Genomic DNA, 19,753 nt, shown 5'->3' with positions numbered 1-19,753 from the left:
TCAGGTGATCGGAAGAGAAGGGGACTATTTACACCCACATTTGTGCAGTACAAACTCTCTTTTTCACTTGGACCAGGCTGAGCAGCACTCACCCTCCCATCCATGGGAATAGTTGAAATACTAGATTTCATCATGATCTGCGGTGGGCAGTACACTAGTCAAGCCTTTCTCGGGGGGGCAAGGAGGGAGGGAGGAGGGGCAGCTGGGAAGGAATATTTCCCTCACCTCCAGATTGGCCAAAGAGAGGTGGTTCTTTTCACCATCCCCCAGGAAGTTGGGGGCTTAGTAGGATGAACAAGTGAAAGGAGGGAGTTAGGCTGTGATGTCACAACTCATGATGTAAGCTTGGAGCGGATGTCCACTGCAGCTCTTTTGTAGGGAAGGGATACGGTGATCAGATAAAATGTATTGGAAAATTATTTAAAGGAGGTATTTTTTAAAGGAGTAGAAATTGAGGGCTTGGGGCTTCAATGACTGGTATGGCAGGGAGTCAACCTCCCTCCTTTACAGATCCTTTTAATACTCATTCGGGGGGAGGAAGGGAGCAGCAGCAGGTTGGCTGAGGACTGATAGGAAAGAGAGAGGCCTGGGTATATGGAAGTGATTATGGAAGTACCTGCCCTGTACACTTATCTGCCAGTTACTCTCAGACATTTAGGAATAAAATTGCAGGCTAATTAAACCACATCCAGAGTCTCCTGTCCTCCTTGTGGTATAGCCAGACAACCTAATATTTGCTAGTGCCAGCAATGTAAATGGGCTGTACAAGACCAAACCTGTTCTTACTAAGGTACACTTCAGATAGACAAATTCACTATACACCAGAATGTACTCAGCCATGCAGAGAATGGTGATAATTTAGGGACCATTCTGCAAACCCCGAGTTATATGTGAGTAGTCCTACCGATGTCAGTGGGATTATTCACAGAACAAGGGAAAGTTAGTCACCTGAGTAAAGGTTTATAGCATTAGACACACACAGCATCCCAAACCAGTGACTGATGTGTTAGATGCATGGTGGCTGTTTGTTTTTTAATAAGGGGAAGGTGAAAAAATTTCAGTACTGCAGAGGGTTTGTGTTTATGAGATTCGTGGAAGTAATGAGAAGAAAAGTAGTAATATTGATACCTGCAGTAAGTGTACGGACACGTAAGTGCCAAAGAAAATGAACCCATTTCCAAAGATGTGAGAGATTAAAGAGATACCATCAGCCTGAAATCTAGTCAATTTTTAAAAAATTAATAGGAAGTAGTTTCAGGTACTGCCTGTGTCCCAGAGTCACATTTGCCAATTTGTTGTATATACCCGTATCTTCCTTTTATTTTTAAAAAGTGTTTCTCTCCTGTGCTGCTTTATAAAAGGCCCACACAAACAGGAGAAACTGGACTATTGCAAGACTAGCTATCTTGGAAGTGCTATTAAATGCACAAAACAAACAAAAAATATCATATCCCCCCCTCCATCTCTTTCAGTTATAATAATCTTAGTGTTATAAGCAATACTTAGAAGTACCTCTTTTTCATACTGGAGCATGATTTTTAAGTTGATGATGTCTCGACCTTTAAATCCACATTTGATTTAAGTCAAGTCAATATGCAGAAAGCTTGGTCCAACCAAACCTCTTTTCCTGTTACTTACCACCTTCGTAAGGCACTGGCTGGTACAAAAATTTATTCATTTTAAAAAAATACAGAACAAACTTTTATGTCAGCCGAGACAAGACACCATAAGGACATATTTACCCTTTAACCTTCAGTCAACTAGAAATCACTTAATAGGAGGGAGATCTCATTCACGTTCAAATGCAATAGATGAAATTGTTAGTAATAAGATTCAGTAACTTCAAAGCAAAGATAACAGTGTATTAGATGACAGAAACGAAAGGTTATTTCTTCAACTTACTCTTCTGTAATGGAAGGAGATGTTCCAGCTCCTTTTTCTCAGGTTTATGAACAGCACTGAGTCTCTCCCATCCTTCCCTTTTTTCCTCAAGATTTTTTTCCTCTGTGCTTCATAATGCACTCTCAGGAAAACATTAACAACTACTGCCTCTTCTGGATGGCCTCTGCTCTTTATTTTTCCTTCTTACTAGATATATGTATGCTTCATGAAACAACTCTCACCGTGACAAATAGAAAAGTATTGACTAACTTTACAGAGTAAGGAATACTTTTATAGCCAAACTTCTACAGAAAAGACTGGGGCAATTTTAATTTTGGCCTAGACAAGTAAGTTTCATGTTGTTAAAATCAATCTGCTAAGTAGCAGAAACAAGAAACTGCTCTGTAGAGTACAGCTAAGGATGAAAGATATTTCAGCACAATGAAAATGTAAAGTTTATTTAGCAATAGTTTTTTGGTTTTGTTTTTAAACAGCATGTATGAATTAGACAGGTCAGTGGCTAAAGCACAGATACAGCACTTAATATAAATCAAAAGTATAGTAGAGTTTGTTAGAAGCATTCTGAGCAGCTCTTCTTAGTAGGTAAAACTTGTATTAGAAAGGATTAGACCAAAGCAAGACAATGTAGCAAGCATGCAGATCATTGCAGGTGAACATAAAACAAACCCACCACCTTTGCTAGCACATCAGGGGGAGGGCAAGCCCACCCAGCTCTGTCTGCCAGCACTATGAAGTACCTCTAGTTTTCTTAAGGTCCAGGGAAATTTCCTTAATGGTGAATTCAGTGTGGAAAGGAGCAATTTGTTCACGAAGAATCAAAAGGTGTTTTATTAAGAAAAGCTGTCCATCAACCTGGGTCTAAATTACAATGAGAAAAAGAATGTCAAAAACTTAGAGAAATCTTAATATAAGAGCACAAGTGTAAGTTCTCCTAATTATGACCAGTGTCTGACACACTACTTTTCTATATTATTTCTGATAACTCATTCAACAGAAATAGATCATTTGCATGCTCCTTAATAAACCCTGAGTACATGCTTTCTGCATTAGTGTGCAAAGCAAGCATAACTCCCACAATCAGACAAAGGCAGCCCAGTCTCTTACACAGAGGATCTTTTGTTTCACATTTTATTATATTCCATACGCATTGAGAGTATGTCGATAGCCGTGCAGCTGTAGCACCATAGGGTAAACACTTCCCACACCAGAAGAAGGGGTTTTTTTTCCGTTGATATAGTTAATCCACCGCTCTGAGAGGCGGTAGCTAGGTTGAAGGGAAAATTCTTCCACTGACCCAGCTGCATCTACACTGGGGTTAGGTTGACCCCAGCGTAGATGCAGCTCTCAAGGCGCAAAACTTTTCATAGCCCAGAACAACACAGCTAGCTCGATCTACTTTTTAAGTGAAGACCAGGTCTAACATATTGTTTAATAAAATAAGGAAGTGCAAAGAGTTAAAACACAAATACTACAATCTGACAGAGCTATTGCTATTCTGTTTTTATTAGGGCTGTCAAGTGATTAATTGTGCGATACAATAGAATACCATTTATTTAAATATTTTTGGATGTTTTCTACATTTTCAAATATATTGATTTCAATTACAACACAATACAAAGTGTACAGTGCTCACTATAGCCATTTTTGATTAAATATTTGCACTGTAAAAAACCAAAAGTAGTAATATTTTTCAATTCACCTAATACAAGCACGGTAGTGAACTCTCTATCATGAAAGTTGAACTTACAAATGTAGTTATGTACAAAAAAATACTGCATTCAAAAATACAACAATGTAAAACTTTAGAGCCTACAAGTCCACTCAGTCTTATTTTTTGTTCAGCCAGTTGGGAAGACAAACAAGTTTGGTTACAATTTACAGGAGATAATGCTGCCTGCTTGTTTACAATGTCACTTGAAAGTGAGAACAGGCGTTCTTCTGGCACTGTTGTAGCCGGTATCGGAAGATATTTCTGTGCCAGATGCGCTAAAGATTCATATGCCCCTTCACGCTTCAAGCACCATTCCAGAGGACATGAGTCCATGCTGATGAGGGCTTCTACTTGATAACAATCCAAAGCAGAGTGGACCAACACGTGTTCATTTTCATCATCTGAGTCAGATGCCACTAGCAGAAGGTTGATTTTCTTTTTTGGTGGTTCGGGTTCTGTAGTTTCCACATTGGAGTGCTGCTATTGTAAGACTTCTGAAAGCATGCTCCGTACCTCGTCCCACTCATATTTTGGAGGACACTTCAGATTCTTAAACCTTTGCTCGAGTGTTGTAGCTATTTTTAGAAATATCCCATTGGTACTTTCTTTGCGTTTTGTCAAATCTGAAGTGAAAGTGTTCTTAGAATGAACATGTGCTGTGTCATCATTCGAGTCTGCTATAACATGAAATATATGGCAGAATGAGGGTAAAACAGAACAGGAGACATACGATACTCCCCCAAGGAGTTCAGTCACAAATTTAATTAAGCCATTATTTTTTTTAATGAGCATCATCAGCACGGAAGCATGTCCTCTGGAATGGTGGCCAAAGCATGAAGGAGCATACAAATGTTTAGCATATCTGGCACGCAAATCCCTTGCAACACCGGCTACAAAAGTGCCAATACAAATGCCTGTTCTCACTTTCAGGTGATATATTAAATAAGAAGCAGGCAGTCTTATCTTCTGTAAATGTAAACAAACGTGTTTGTCTTAGAGACTGGCTGAAGAAGCAGGACTGAGTAGACTTGTAGGCTAATCTAAAGTTTTATATTGTTATGTTTTGAATGCAGTTACGTAACCAAAAAAACCCCTACATTTCTAAGTTACATTTTCACGATAAAGACTTGTATGCGGTGAATTGAAAAATACTTTATCACTTTACAGTGCAAATATTTGTAATCAAAAACAATATAAAGTGAGCACTGTACACTTTGTATTCTGTGTTGCAATAAGAAATCAATATATTTGAAACTACAGAAAAGCATCCAAAAATATTTAATAAATTTCAATTGGTATTCTACTGTTTAACAGTGCGATTAATCACAATTAATTTTTTGAGTTAATCGCATGAGTTAAATGTGATTAATTGACTGCCCTAGTTTTTATCATTAAATGTAAAGCTTAGTTAATTTCTAAGCAGTACAACAAATACACAGAGAGTACAAGGCCAGAGTTCACCATACTGTAGGAACCTTAACTCTTGCCTTCTTTACTATTTCAGCTGTGGACTTTTAATGCTGCATACATTTTTAAATCTTGAAGATCATGCCTCATTAAGGTAAAGGAAATGAGACTCAAGATTACACCTCTGCTGTTGCTATTGCTAGGTAGGAGAGATTTTTCTCCAGGTTTAAGTTAACAAAGCAGCAACATTTGTTTACATTACAGGCTGCACTTTGGCATTAAAAAAGAAAATAATTTAAAAGAAAAAACAATGAACAAAACTGGTGAAAAGTAAAATCAGATGAACATTTTTAATAAACCAAGACATTACTAACAATATAGGAATTTGCCTCTTTTTTTTTTTTCAATTAATGCATGACTTAATCTGACAGTGCTCTAGTGAGTGTTAAATTAACATGGCCCAGGAGTGAAGTGCCTTAAACCCTGATAGCAGGAAGTGGTGTGCCTGCACAGAACTCACTGCAGGATCAAGGCCTCATCTCCACAACACTTTCTATCAAGGCTGACATAATAAAGGATATTGAGACAATACCTCAGTGTTTCTCAAACTGGGGTCACCGCTTGTGTAGGGAAAACCCCTGGCGGGCTGGGCTGGTTTGTTTACCTGCCCCGTCCGCAGGTCCAGCCAATTGTGGCTCCCACTGGCCGTGGTTCGCTGCTGCAGGCCAATGGGAGCTGCTGGAAGTGGCATGGGCCGAGGGACTTACTGGCCTCCGCTTCCAGCAGCCCCCATTGGCCTGTAGCGGCGAAACGTGGCCACTGGGAGCCGCGATTGGCCGGACCTGCAGACGGAGCAGGTAAACAAATTGGCCCAGCCCACCAGGGGCTTTCCCTACACAAGCGGCGACCCCAGTTTGAGAAACACTGCAATACCAAATAGCTGCAGAACTCTGAACAAGGTGCATATAAAAAGATAATAATTTACAGAAATTTTAAGGAAAATTTTCCCATATCATTGGATTCCCCTAAATCTATCAATTATTTTCATGAATTATGCTTTTAAAATGACACTTGAAAAAAAGTAGGTGTATTTCAAACCAATTCCTGATCTGTGCAAATACAACTAGCTTAGACAACTGAAACAAAGGGACTTTTTTTTGATAAATTCTAAATACTTTCTGCCATTTATACAATCCACTAAGTTTGGTCTATTATTATAGCTCACAAAAAAAAATTTTGTGTGTAGCAATTTATCTTCTGGCTTTTATGAATTAGCAACAACACTCCAATTTTTGTGTTCAATAAACTGGAGAGAAACATTTACATTAAAACATATTTTCAATGAAATTTAAGAAAGCGTTTTCACGAATATTTTTATTATATAGAACACCAACTAAATTGATAGTGTCCCATTAAAAAGGAATGATCGATAAGAGCACCTCTTTTCATTGTACAGACCAATATTTGCAAGGAACAATCTTATCAACTAGCCCAGTAGGGGACTTAATATCAGTATAACACATGCAAGTCCAGTAAACAAGATATAAGACACACAGAAATATTAGGTGCAGAGATTAGAGGACTCTCACTTTAGTCCATTGTTTCACTGAGTCATACGAGTTACACTAGCCTATAACCTTTATCTCTACGATTTTTAAGTTTAATTTTTCAGCATGATTTGTGTATACATCATTTTCTCTGCTTTACCACATCTTATATCACAGTGGAATGCAAGCAATTCCCATGGATCTCTGGGGACAGAGACAGACAATGTATTTTAATGAGATTTCAACAGAATTCTGGACAACTCTTTAAGGGCCTTCATTATATATGAAAGAATCTTTCCTAATGAACACTACTACATTCTAGAAAGATAACTTTGCCTGACCTTATTTTTGGAAATTGAATTCGCAGCTCCCAGCAGTGAGTGAATACAGGCAGATAAAGCCTCTTGTGATAATCCTTGGAATACTGCCCTCTAGAGGGAGGAAAAAAATGTTTGTCAACCTTCTACATAGCTTAAAGAACATCCAGGACAGTGGCTCCGATTCTGAAGTCAATGGTCCCGCTCACAATGCATAAAGTTAAGCACGTACGTAAGTGTACTGGGTTGAAGCCACATTAGCAGGGAACCCACAAATATAAAAGCTTTTAATAACAAGTAAACCGACTGGATATGGCGGGTACAAAATTAAGCAACTAAAATAAGGAATATACTACATATACTACAAATTTTAATAGAGTTTGTAACCATTTAGTGACATGATTGCTCTGAATACCGTTTGTGTCCTTATACACCACATAGTTAACACTCTGTTAGTAACCATGGCACTTAAACAGTGTTTTGCCCTTGTCAGTCGCCTAGGCTAGAACATGCCTGTCTTCCTGTAATTATTCAGAACACTACTTTTGCAGTGTAGATGTCACCACGTGACTGAGCTGGAAAACCAATTTGGCTAGTCCTCCTTTCTCACAGCTCTCTTGGGTAGTAGGACATCTCATATTGCATTACTCCACATGCTGCTGGTGCCACTCTGTGTGCATACTTCTGAGCACTCTACTCCTGCTTAGGTAATATAGGATAGTTACCCAGATTTTCCCAGAATACACTGATACAGAGTAAGGTGTGGACACACTAGACACTCTGTTGCGCCATGGAAAAAAGTTGTGTGAACTTGGCTCCACTGTGTTAGTCAAATGAGTGTGTCACAAAAACTGGTTACAAAAACACTTTTGTACATGTAGCATAGCCAAGGCTTTAGATACTCAATCATATATGTAAAGCATCAGATTTTCAAAAGGTTCACTGAAAACTGTATGCTGATCAGGGATACTTGCTTCTTCATACACACACACACTCTTATAATTGGGCTATGTAAATAATTCCAAACTGCATTTTCTTTCTTTCAAACAGTGGGCTCCAACCAAAAACATTACCATTTTTACTGAGATTAACATCAAAGCGTTAATTATTTTAATGATTATATTTTTCCATATTCCATTTGACACCTCCCACACTTTCACAAATTATGCCTCTCAAATAAGGATTTCTTCAAAAGTGTTTAAGTAGCCCCATGTGTTCCCTGGGTTTCTCAGAGATTTACCAGACTTTTCGTAGTTATGTTAAATGGCAATCTAATTATGGAACTTTCCCTTTAAGAGTAGGTTATCTGAATAAGTATTTCTTGAATCTCCATGAACAGAGTGTTTTACTGTATCCGCTATTATTAGATGTGTTTTACACAGATTCACGCTGTTGCATACTTTCATATACTTTAAGGCAGGGGTTCTCAGGAGACAAATTTGGTGGCCTCAGAGTGCGGCCACCAACTCTTGCTGGTGGCCGCTCTCACGCTTTTTCCTAAAATACTTGATTATTTAGGAAAAACAAATAAATATGCACATAAACACATCCAAATCATTGTAACTTATTTACTGCTAACTAGTAAGTCTGTTGTGAAAAGTGATATTAACAAACGTACAAGTATTGCTTTTCACAGCAGAATTACTCAGCCCTGCCAAGCCTGGGGACAAACGAAGCCCTGGACGGGGGCTCAGAGGAGGCAGCAGGGGGCTGGAGCCTGAAGCCCCATAGCTGGAACCTGGACCCTGCCGCTGAGCAGCTATAGCCCGGGGCTGGAGCCCGAAGCCCCCTGTAGAGCCTGCTGCCCCACCACTCCAGGGCTGAAGCCCAAAGCCTGAGCCCCTCTGCCCTTGGGAAGGTGGGGAATTCATGTGCTGCCTGCTCCTTCAGCACTGTGCTCCAGGTGTCTCCAGAGGGGGGAAGGGCCCAACCGCTGCTGGCAACCCCAGCAATGAACACCAAGGCAGTGCATCCAGGAGTCAAAGGGGCTGCCATATTGCGCCCCCACCCATCACAACCCAGAAGGCTGTGGCCACAAGAAAAGTCCCTGGTGGCCACATTTGAGAAACGCTGCTTAAAGTAGTCTTATTTTACGTAAATTTGTCAGTATCTTGCAGCTGTACTTTTAAAGTTACTAAAAATGTGGTGCAAAAGATTTAAACCATTTTCTAAGGTAACTATAGATTATTCAATTTTAAGGCCAGAAGGGACCATTAGGATCATCTAGTCTGATCGCATGCATATCACAGACCACAGAAATTCTACCCAATAAATTCTACATAAATCCCATAACTTGACTGAGCTGGGGCATTTTTATTTTATTTTTTTGGTCTGTGGGGTACATTACTTTTTAAACATTACCTGTTGAAAAATCTTAGTAAGATGACAAATGCAATTTTGGACCTGATTTGGTACTTAATTTCTAAATTTACATGTGCAAAATCACTTGCCTTTGACCAATCAGCAATTTTCTAATTCACTTATTTTATATGAAGAGACCAGTAAAAAAGGCAACAGCTAACAAAAGATAAATATTAACGTTTTATAGTTATTTTTAGACAAAAAATATCTAGAATTTGTAGTATATTCTTTTCTACTTTAAATTAAAATGGTACAGTAAGATAAAAGAGGTGAAGTTTGTGCATACATCTATACATCTGTACAGTTTAGAGAGACACACTAGAGTCCTTCTGACTGTGGGATACCACATTCCATGTAGATCTGCTGGTGAAATCATAGTCTGCGGTCTGGGATTAAGGGATTCTGCTGTACCTATTTAAAGGTAGAAAACACACATTAAAAAAAGTTATTACTCTTTCCTTCCATCTGAAAACAATACGTAGTGAGTGTTATTTAATGCTGACCTCCACAGGAATGTCACACATTACAAAATTACTTTGTTTTCAACCTCCTCAGAGGGAAGAAACCTGACTTCCAGTATATACATGCACAGAGTATGCAGGCAGCCGTGTAGAGTTTGAATTCATCTTGAAAATGTACTGGGTAATCTTGAATTGGTGTATATACTCTGAAACATGTATGTAAGGAGAGGGTATACGTGGTTATCAGAAAAACAAAAGCATGCCCTCCTAAATTAAAAAATTGCTAAAAGACATTTGAAAATAACTTTGCTACCACACTCAATCTTCAGGCCATCAGGTGCAGTCAGCGACCCATCCCTGAGACAGCGTATCTTCCTTCACCCAATGACAATCATCTAATCCTTCACCCCTGGCCAATTTAACATGTACTACTGACTGCCCAAAGGAGGTCTAGTTCATCCTTTGTTAAATGTATTACTTTTATAGGCATTTCTCTGGAAGTCACTGTAGTATCCTAGCTGCTAAAAGGATGTGATGCGTAACTACTGAAGAGAGTTATGGGGGAGAAAAGACAGTGGACAAAATATAGGAGGGTTGCTCACAAGGCTTAACAGGAACCCAGAGGGAGGGGAGAAAAGGAACAATATTGAATGAGTTTACTTTGTTATTCTTTCCTTGCTGTACAGTAGATGACCTGAGGAGATTTAACATAGTTGAAATATAGAATTTAGAACCCATGCTAATATGACATTGTCAGCTGTTAGGACAGAGAACAATGATTTTGTCATACAGATTTTATTAGAACTCACAGTCCTGTTACAAGAGAACCCTTAATGGCAGAGGAGGTACAAAACCATCTGTGCACATTCAGATTGGGTTTCCCTAATAATTGGTGGTGGAGAGCCTCACAGAACTCATCTTTCCCCTAGATTTTGGGGCAACTACTAGTTAACCTCAGTGACAATGATTTTAAAAAATAAAGGAAGTCAACAGAACCAGTCATGGAACAAAAGCCTACAATGTCCTGGTGTGGGGATAATCCAACAATCTCTTACATTTGTGCAGTTCCTACCATTTAATCAAGTCTAGACTTGTGCTTTCTAGTCTAAGTCTTTGGTGTGTCAGCCTGGTATGTCCACAGTAGGAAACCATGATAAATTCATGGAATAGTGAAGACAACTGCCAGAGCTAGAAAGACACAACTGGGAAGCAGAACATTAATAAGTGAGTACACTGTAGTAAGATGGAGGGGAAAAAAGTCATCTAGAGATTCCAGGCACATTTGAAGGCATGGAAGCAGTACTCAGGTGGAGTTCTAGTGTTAACAAAATCAAATGTCATAGAATTAATTCTTTATAAATGTGTAAAAATATGGATCCCTAAATAAGGTTTTTTAAATTAATAGACTAAATAATGAATTATTGCAATAACTAGACTACAAGTTATTGAAATCAGTTAAGAAAAACATTACAGGAAGCAATCACTGTCTGATTCTATGTTTTAAACAGGAAAACGTTCTTGAACTACAACTTTCAAAGCGCTCACATAACACACATGCCAGAATCATATAAAACCCATTCTTCTCATGTGAGCTCAGCTCTTTATTATACGTCATATAAAAAAAAGCTATGCTCCTTGACAACAGGAGTAAGTATTTCACAGAATGAATGTATCTGTAGTACAGACATGCCACAATCACCATCACAGGATTAAGGCAGATAATAAACACACTGAAAATCCAGTTCCTGAGGTTTTCCAGGAAGACAAATTTTAAAAGTTTAAATAAAAATTCTTGAGTCAAAGTTCCTTTTATGCAAGCTCTTCCCAAAATTCTCCAAATATTTTAAAATATGTTTTTATTAAAGTAAATATAATTTTCTCATTATTTGCTTATCTTAATGCCCACTATGCCCATTTTACTACTTCATTTGATAATATAAAATATATTCCCAGGCATACCAGATTTAATTAGGTTGCAGGACTCTGGATCTTCTAGACGCACATCCGAAAATGAAGCATCAGAAGGCAACTTCTTCTGTTCGTCTTTTAAACTTTGTGCAATTTGCTGCAGGTGAAGATATATCATGCAACTATTATATTAAACAATTTTTTTTAAAGAAGAACCTGTAATTTATGTTTACAATGTAGAAAAAAGTTGCATTAATGTGTCCAGCCTACCTGGATTTTCATGGCAAAAACAGATAACTGAACAAATGTTGCTGCTGCTAAATGGAGCTGGTCACGAATTTTTTCCACAATTTTTTTTTTTTGATCAGAAAATGCTAATTCACCAAAACCTAAACTGCTTGTGGGAAAGGGCTGATTCTGAATTTTCCATTGTGAAAAAAATTTGAAAATTCAGAGAAGCACTCAGCAAATGGAGTAACGTTGATTTAACACTATATTATATGAGGACTGCAAGATATTCATTTTTTCCTGCTGCTATTTGCTGTGCTGGGTTCAGCTACAACCTTAAAACAGAGATCAAGATTGTCTAAATGTGTCATTTTGACACTTTCCAAATGAAAAAGTTCCTTTGTGAGTCTAAAACTAACTGAAGTGTTTGGACAGATCCAATCCAAAAAATTCAGATTTGGGCTAGTGAAAATCTGAGTTTGTCTTTTTGTCTTGATTCAGGATGAGAAAAATTTTCAAAATCTCAAAAATTCTACCAGACCTACAAACTAAACCTGAACTCAGTCAAGCTGGGTTTGTTTCTTCTCACGCTCCAGCACCAGTAATCAAGGTTCTGTAGGTCAGTTTAGGCCCTCTGTTACACCTGGGCAGCACTAAAGCCTTCTAATATTGGCTCAGTGACCCATGTGACCTTATTGCCTTTAACCGGTTTGCACAAGTGTAAACAACTGAATCTCAAGTAAACAACTCTGCTGATGAGCCAGATGGAACAGACACTGGGCTCACTTTGTTAGCTGTCTTACCTTTGTTAGGGCTAACAGAAGTAAAAGACAAAAATATGTCCCTAAAGTAAATTTAATTGCATACAAATGCATAACAGATCTATCCAGTAAAGAGGTGCCATTTCGACAGTTACTTACCACATTTTAAGTCATTTTTCCTTGATTTAAAAAATGGCATCTCCAGTATGTAAAAAATATTCAAAGAAAGACTGAAGACAGTAGTTAATGTAAAGTGATATACCGTATATACTCATTCATAAGCCGAATATGTTTGGTAAAAAGTGACGCATCAAAGAGTGGGGGTCAGTTTATAGATGGGTCTACACCAAAATCTGATGACTTTAAACTCTACGGAATCATTGAATTGAATATCTAATACACTGTCGTTTTGTTTACCTGGAGCATCAGCAGGCATGGAGCCCCTCAGCTCCCTGTGGCCGCGGTTCACTGTTCCCAGCCAATGGTGTGCCACTTCCCGCAGCTCCCATTGGCTGGGAACGGCAAACCGCGGACACTGGAAGCTGAAGGGCTCCGTGCCTGCAGGCGCTCCAAGTAAACAAAACATCCTGACCCACCAGCAGCTTACCCCAACAGGCCAGGAACCAAAGTTTGCCAACTCCTGAAACATAGGGTCGGCTTATGAAAGGGTCATACAGTTTTTGCTATTTTTACCTAACCATCTTGGGGGGTCGGCTTATAAACGAACAGGCTAATGAACGAGTATGTATGGTATGTTTTAATGTGAGGGTGGTTTCATTAAGCAAAGTTACTGTAATTGTTACTGTTGGGCCAAAATACATAAATATATTCATGTACTGCGAAGGAAATATTCTTTATATTTTTAAAATATGAAAAGCAACACAACATGGAGAATGTAAAATCTATTCATAAATGCATTGGGCAAATAGAGCAACTCTGACTTAATATTGTATTATATGAAGATTGTGAGATATTCATTTTTTTCATTGCTGTTTACTGTGCTGGGTTCAGGTAAGACCTTAAAATAGAGGTTAACATCTACATTTAACAGAATGCAAGCTCTGAGGTGTGGTGAATCTATTTGTTTACATAGTCTGGAAGGTGCCACAGAATCATAGAAATATAGCGCTGAAAGGGACCCTGGCAGAGACAGGACCTAGACTTTCCCTGACAGGCTTGTCTAACCTTTTCTTAAAAATCTCCACTGACAGGGATTCTACAACCTCTCTTCGTAACCTGTTCCAGTGCTTAACTAGCCTTATAGTTAGAAAGCTTTTCCCAATATCCAACCTAAATCTCCTTTGCTTCAGATTAAGCCGATCACTTCTTTTCCTACCTTCAGTGGACATGGAGAACAATTGATCACGGTCCTCTCTGTAACAGTAACATATTTGAAGGCTTATTGGGTACCTCTTAGTCTTTTCTTCTCAAGACTGAACATCCCCCATTTTTTAATCTTTCCTCATAGGTCAGGCTTTCTAAGACTTTTATCATTTTTGTTACTCTGCTCTTGACTTCCAATTTGTCCACATCTTTCTTAAAGTGTGCCCTCCAAAACTGGACACAATACTCCAGTTGAGGCCTCGCCAGTGCTGAGTGGAGCAGAACGAATACCTCCAAGTCTTACATCTGACACTCCTGTTAATACACTACACAATGATATTTGCTTTTTCTTGTAACAGCATCACATTGTTGGCTCATATTCAATTTGTGATCCATCACAACACACATTCACTCCAATCCTTTTATGCAGTACAATTACCTTCCAGTTACTCCTCACCTTGTATTTGGATATTTGATTTTTCCTTTTTAAGTGTAGAACTTTGCACTTGTCTGTATTGAATTTTACTGCATTGATTTCAGACCAAGTCTCTAATTTATCAATTTTGAATTATCATCTTGTCCTCCAAAGTGCTTGCAAGCCCTCTCAGCTTGCTGTCATAAGCAGATTTTATTTGCATACCCTCCATCCATTATTCAAGTCATTCATGAAAATGTTGAATAGTACTGGAAATGGGACAGACTCCAGTGGGAGTCCATTAGACATATCTTCCCACTGTGATAGTGAACCATCAATAACTACTGACTATGGTTTTTCAAATAGTTATGCATGCATTTTATAGTAATTTCATTTAGACTACATGTCTCTAGTTTGCTTATGAGAATGTCATATGGACTGTGTCCTTACTGCTTCCTTGTAACCCTATTGGCCTGTAGGTGCTTACAAATTAATTGTTTGAGGATTTCTTCCAGCATCTTTCCAGGTATCTAAGCGAGGCTGACTGGTCTATAATTTCCCAGGTTCTCTTTGTTTCTCCTTTTAAAGATAAGTACTATATTTGCCCTTCTCAAGTCCTCTGGGACCTCACCGTCCTCCATGAGTTCTCGAAAATAATCCCTAATGGTTCCAAGATTGCTTCATCTATTCCTTAATAACCCTAGGGTGAACGTCATGAAGTCCTGCCAATATGAATACAACTAACTTATCTAAATATTCTTTAACCTATTCTTTTCCTATTTTGGTTTGTGTTTCTTCACCCCTTCTACTAAAATTGTGTTAAGCAGAACTCTGGTACTGTAGAAGAGTATATAATTAATGATACAATGTCAACTAAAAATGGAGGTTGTGGAGAACCAAGTAAGTGAAACCTTTTTTTATTTAAATCTTCAGATTTGTACGTGGAAAAAGGGCAAAAGTGAGGATAGCAAAATTTGATTTTTGTTTAGCACTTTTTAACTAAATACAATTTTTTAAGTTGCTTTGTTTATCAAGATTTTTTAACTGAATACTTTCCAGTTTGCCAATATTCATCTATTACAGAGATTTGGACAATTGGTCCAATTAGGAACCAGCTGTTCAAATTTAACCCATGGAACCTGATTCAACATTTCAGTAGATTCCATGCAGACCATAATTTATGGGATGGGTTTGTTCAGCTTTAGTTAAGTTTGGGCACTGCTTTCTGTTTAAAGGCGGACAATTCTCAGTATTCTAAAATCCACATGCTGATTTGGATTGTTTATTCCTAGAAATGTTATCAGTGGGTGGCATCAGAGAAGTATCTTTAGCTCTTCTTCACAAGAAATCAGCAAAAGAATCTCCAGACTCTGCTTAGCACTTTGAAGTCCTGTTACAGTGCTGCACTTTAGTACTTCAAACTATTTGTCAGATTGGCAGCAGCCATTTGAAAATGGAAGAAGGACATTTGAGCAAAGAGCTTAAAACATGCTCTTTGACTGCATTTTAAGCATTACATTTGAATAATTCATTTACTCAGACTTAATCATTGCTCTCCAAATATTCAAAGTTTGAAGTTTCAAAGTGATTAGAATCACAATGACAAACACATCAGGACATGTAAGAAGTGTAAACTTTATACTATCAGTGGAATTAAGTGTAAACCTCTTCTTCTCTATAAATGATCAGCCACAGAATCTTAATTAGCATATTATCAGTAAGATAGACCTTGGCTACACTAGAAAGCTGTACTGTTTTAGTTACACTGCTATAGTTAGAGTGGTAAAAAATACCCTCCCCGCCAAGCGTGATGGCAGTTATATCAGTATAAAGGTATCTTATACTGGTATAGCTCTATCCATGTATAGGAAGAGGAATAACTATACTGGTTTAAAAGTCACCTGTATTCCCGCATACCTTTATAACTGCATCCACTAGGGCTTACAGTATAATAATTTCGGTTAAAAAAAACAGCTAACTAAAATCGTTATATCGGTAAAACGTGAGTGTAGATTAGGCTTGAATGGATGCATCACATTTAACAATGTTTTTTTAAAAAAGGCATTATACTTTATGGGAAGGCATAATGCTACTACATGTGTAAGGATAATATGTTCACAAATATGAACATCATAACTACTTTTATACAATCCTGGGCATTTTGTGTTTACTACTTATGCTTGAACAATAATATTGTAAGACGTTTTATACTGGTGAGAAAACATTCAAGATTATAGGAACACGGATAGGGCATTGAACAGGACACTTCTTATAAAGCTTTGCCAGTTTCAAGAACAGAGTTGTAAAAAAAATTACATACAGCTTTAATAAATTTATTTCTCCTGTCCAAGGCAAGCATTTGTACAACTTAAACCTATAGTAACATGCGCCAACCCAATGTTCACAAAAAACTGCCTCTGAGGATGTTTCAGTAGCAGTAAGTCTGATGATGCCATCTGTGCTGTTAGGTCAGTTGGAAAATAAAATGGACTAAAAGTTACAATCTTACAAACACAATGGCCAAGTAAGGCAAGGGTCCAGTCAAATCTTTTAACATTCTGAGCTCTCATTGCCAAATTAGCATCAGCAATCGCTCTTTTTACTATGACTTACTCCTTTAATGAAATATCAATTTTTAATATGCCTTAAATTATGTATTAAGTTCACTGTTTTCTTCATACCCAAAAGATTTTTTAAACCATTCTTTGACAAGATATTGACACTATGAGTCATTTACCTGAGATCTTGTATTAATTATACTAATTTATTTTAAATTACAAGTAAAATTATCTTTTTAATTCTTTCCGGCAGGGCCCGTGTGAAGAGCATGAACTTATCCTGCAGGGAGCTGGGAATGGCTGTTATGAATAGCTAGAGACAGTAGCTACTTGAAAGAGAAAGTTATTGGGAACTACTACTGACCTAACAAATTCATCTTTGAAACTTTTTTAAAGCCCAGCAACTTTGAAAACAAAATATCAGCCAACTGTGTTCATTCATAGAACTTATCCTACAATTCAGTACATTTAACTCCAACTTTCCATTGACAAAAACAAAAAACAAGAACATCTAAATAAACAAACAGAAATTGTTTAAAGAGAAGTTAGAAGCACCACAATGCACACTACTGTTGAAAATTGTGGCCAGATTCACTTAACTTGATCTAAGATAAGTTATACTATCTGATTTCAGGGCCAAAGATTAACAAATGGATGCCACGCTGATGGTGTCAATGCTTTTAAATACATATATAAAAAGAAAAATCCTGTTTGCCGTGCTCTTCATTATATAATTGCATATGATGTATAACGAGGAAAATAAATTAAGCAAACTGATACTATACCTCCATCATTTCCAATTTATCCGGATACGCAAGATCCCCAGGAGCAGGCTTATAGCCTATGATGTCTGTCTGAATGTAGATGAATGTCCTGTAGACAAGACGTTCTTGTACATCCTCTAACATCTGCTGGACACCAGCAGCAAATGCACCCAGTTGTTCTGCTGACAAAAGATCATCAATACAATTGCTCATTAATCACATCTAGAAAAGTAATGTTTAAAAAGAACTTTTGAGTTTCATATTTTGTCACAAATTAATTTATTTGCTGCAAAGGAAGTCAGGCCCAAATAACATTTGAAGAGTTGCATGCTGAGTGGTTTGTTACAAACCATGAATTCTTGTGCTCTTAACTACAGCGCGGCCAGTGACTTGCTATGTGGTGTGGGGCCAGTCACTTTCAGCTCTCTCTCTCTGCCTAAGATTGCCCCATATGCAAACTGGGAAGATGACAGAACATACCATATTATAGTTTAAGTATGCTAATGTTTCGGGAGATGCTAAAAATATGTCAAAATGAAGTTTTTGCCTATATACTAAAAATATGCCCTAGATTAGTTTTGTCATATACACAGTACAGTATTACCATGTGGACTGAAAAGAGCTACATGTAATTTAGCCTACCTACCTCAATAAGACATTTGTATGTACTTATTGATCCAAGTAGAAGCAGCTTAAATCAAAATATCAGCTCTATGTTTAAATGGTAAAACCAGTAAGTAAAAGTTAGCCCAGAGGCTACTCTGCAAAGTTATTGTGTTTTGGTTTTGATAGTGTGAGGGATCAGGGTCACAATTCTGCTCTTCGGAAAGTAAATTAACTTATCTTCACAATCCCAGAGATGGATAGCCACTCTGCTTTGTACTTAATTTGTGCTGTGGTGAAAAAAAAGTCTTTATTACAGGTTCAGCACATGCTCTTTCAGCATACGTGAGACAGCTCACAATACACACATCTAAGGTTCCCAAATCAGGAAAAAAACAGATTTGACATTACTGATATTTCCAAAGTAAAACAGTCTGCATATTTTTTCATATGCAATTATATACTACAAGGCAATGGAAATCTGAAAAGGTCCTGAAGGCATATGACCCAGAGTTCATAAGTTTCACAGTGAGCCACAAATGAAGCACTAGTCCCTAACAGGAATGGCTTGATATTTACCAGAGGTGGTTTTACCAGGTAAAATCATGATTTTTACCACCCCAATTTAAGGCATTTTCTATTATGAAAACAGGTTCATTATTTCACACCTTACACTTTGTTTTAGTTACATAAGACAATAGGATTCATAGCTTAATTTAGGATTATACAAATAATATTACACCCACTGCAGTTTTACTTTTTAATATATATAAAAAATTATAATACTGAACATCAGAATGTCTGTACACATTTTGGGCATAGTATCTTCTCAAGGAAGCTATGTGTGTCATGATTCATTTCAGTTTTCAATATTACATAAACAAAAGTCAAAAGCATTTCAATATATGAAAACAACAACAATGGTGAGTTCTAGGCTTGAAGCATTAAGCAATCACAAGCATGAAGAGTTGCAGACCACCAGTCCAGGCCCATCTGACCTTGCAACAGCCTACAGCAGAAGACCAACTTTGATGTTGTAGACTGAGCTCATTCCTTGGTTTTGAATGGATATATCCAAAGTTGAAAAGATTCATTCTATGTTGCTGAACTTGCTGGACATTGATGCAATTATTTTTCCCAGTTTAAACTGGGTTTAAGTGGAATTTACCAGCACCATGTCCTAAGCTAGCTTTTTTCCCCAGGAAATTGCCAACCCCGGTTCCTATATGAATAATAAGCCTTCAACAAAAAAACAAAACAAAAAAAACCACACACACACACACACCACTGGAATCCCTGACTAGATATAAAGTATAACATACACTATTCCTTTCACTGCACTCTATGGCACTAGTCCTGTACCCCACAAGTGCACAAACTGATCTGCCTAATTCCATTGACATCAACATGGTTAGTTGTGAGAGTAAAGTTATACACATGTACAAGCATTTGCAGGATCAAGGCCTGTTAGTAAAATCAAAATGTAG

At 37.7% G+C, this 19,753-nt stretch overlaps 1 protein-coding gene across 5 annotated transcripts in view; it reads right to left on the bottom strand.

The window, feature by feature from the left end:
• The window catches only part of COG3 (component of oligomeric golgi complex 3), a 54,378-nt gene that overhangs the window by 14,255 nt on the left and 20,370 nt on the right, over positions 1-19,753 (bottom strand). For 4 of the 5 annotated variants that reach the window (XM_050948252.1, XM_050948267.1, XM_050948276.1 and 1 more), the window contains 5 exons: positions 17,685-17,845; positions 11,666-11,771; positions 9,532-9,656; positions 6,909-6,998; positions 2,640-2,760 (listed from right to left, as the gene is read on the bottom strand). In XM_050948252.1, coding sequence (XP_050804209.1) covers positions 2,640-2,760; positions 6,909-6,998; positions 9,532-9,656; positions 11,666-11,771; positions 17,685-17,845 — 603 coding nt within the window. The remainder of the gene's footprint in view (positions 1-2,639; positions 2,761-6,908; positions 6,999-9,531; positions 9,657-11,665; positions 11,772-17,684; positions 17,846-19,753) is intronic. The other variant, XM_050948258.1, reaches the window with a different exon arrangement.

Source organism: Gopherus flavomarginatus, chromosome 1 (genome assembly GCF_025201925.1).
Source record: "Gopherus flavomarginatus isolate rGopFla2 chromosome 1, rGopFla2.mat.asm, whole genome shotgun sequence".
NCBI classification, from domain to species: domain Eukaryota; kingdom Metazoa; phylum Chordata; order Testudines; family Testudinidae; genus Gopherus; species Gopherus flavomarginatus.
Note: the sequence above shows the minus strand (reverse complement) of the source record. Positions and strands in the feature narration are given on the sequence as shown.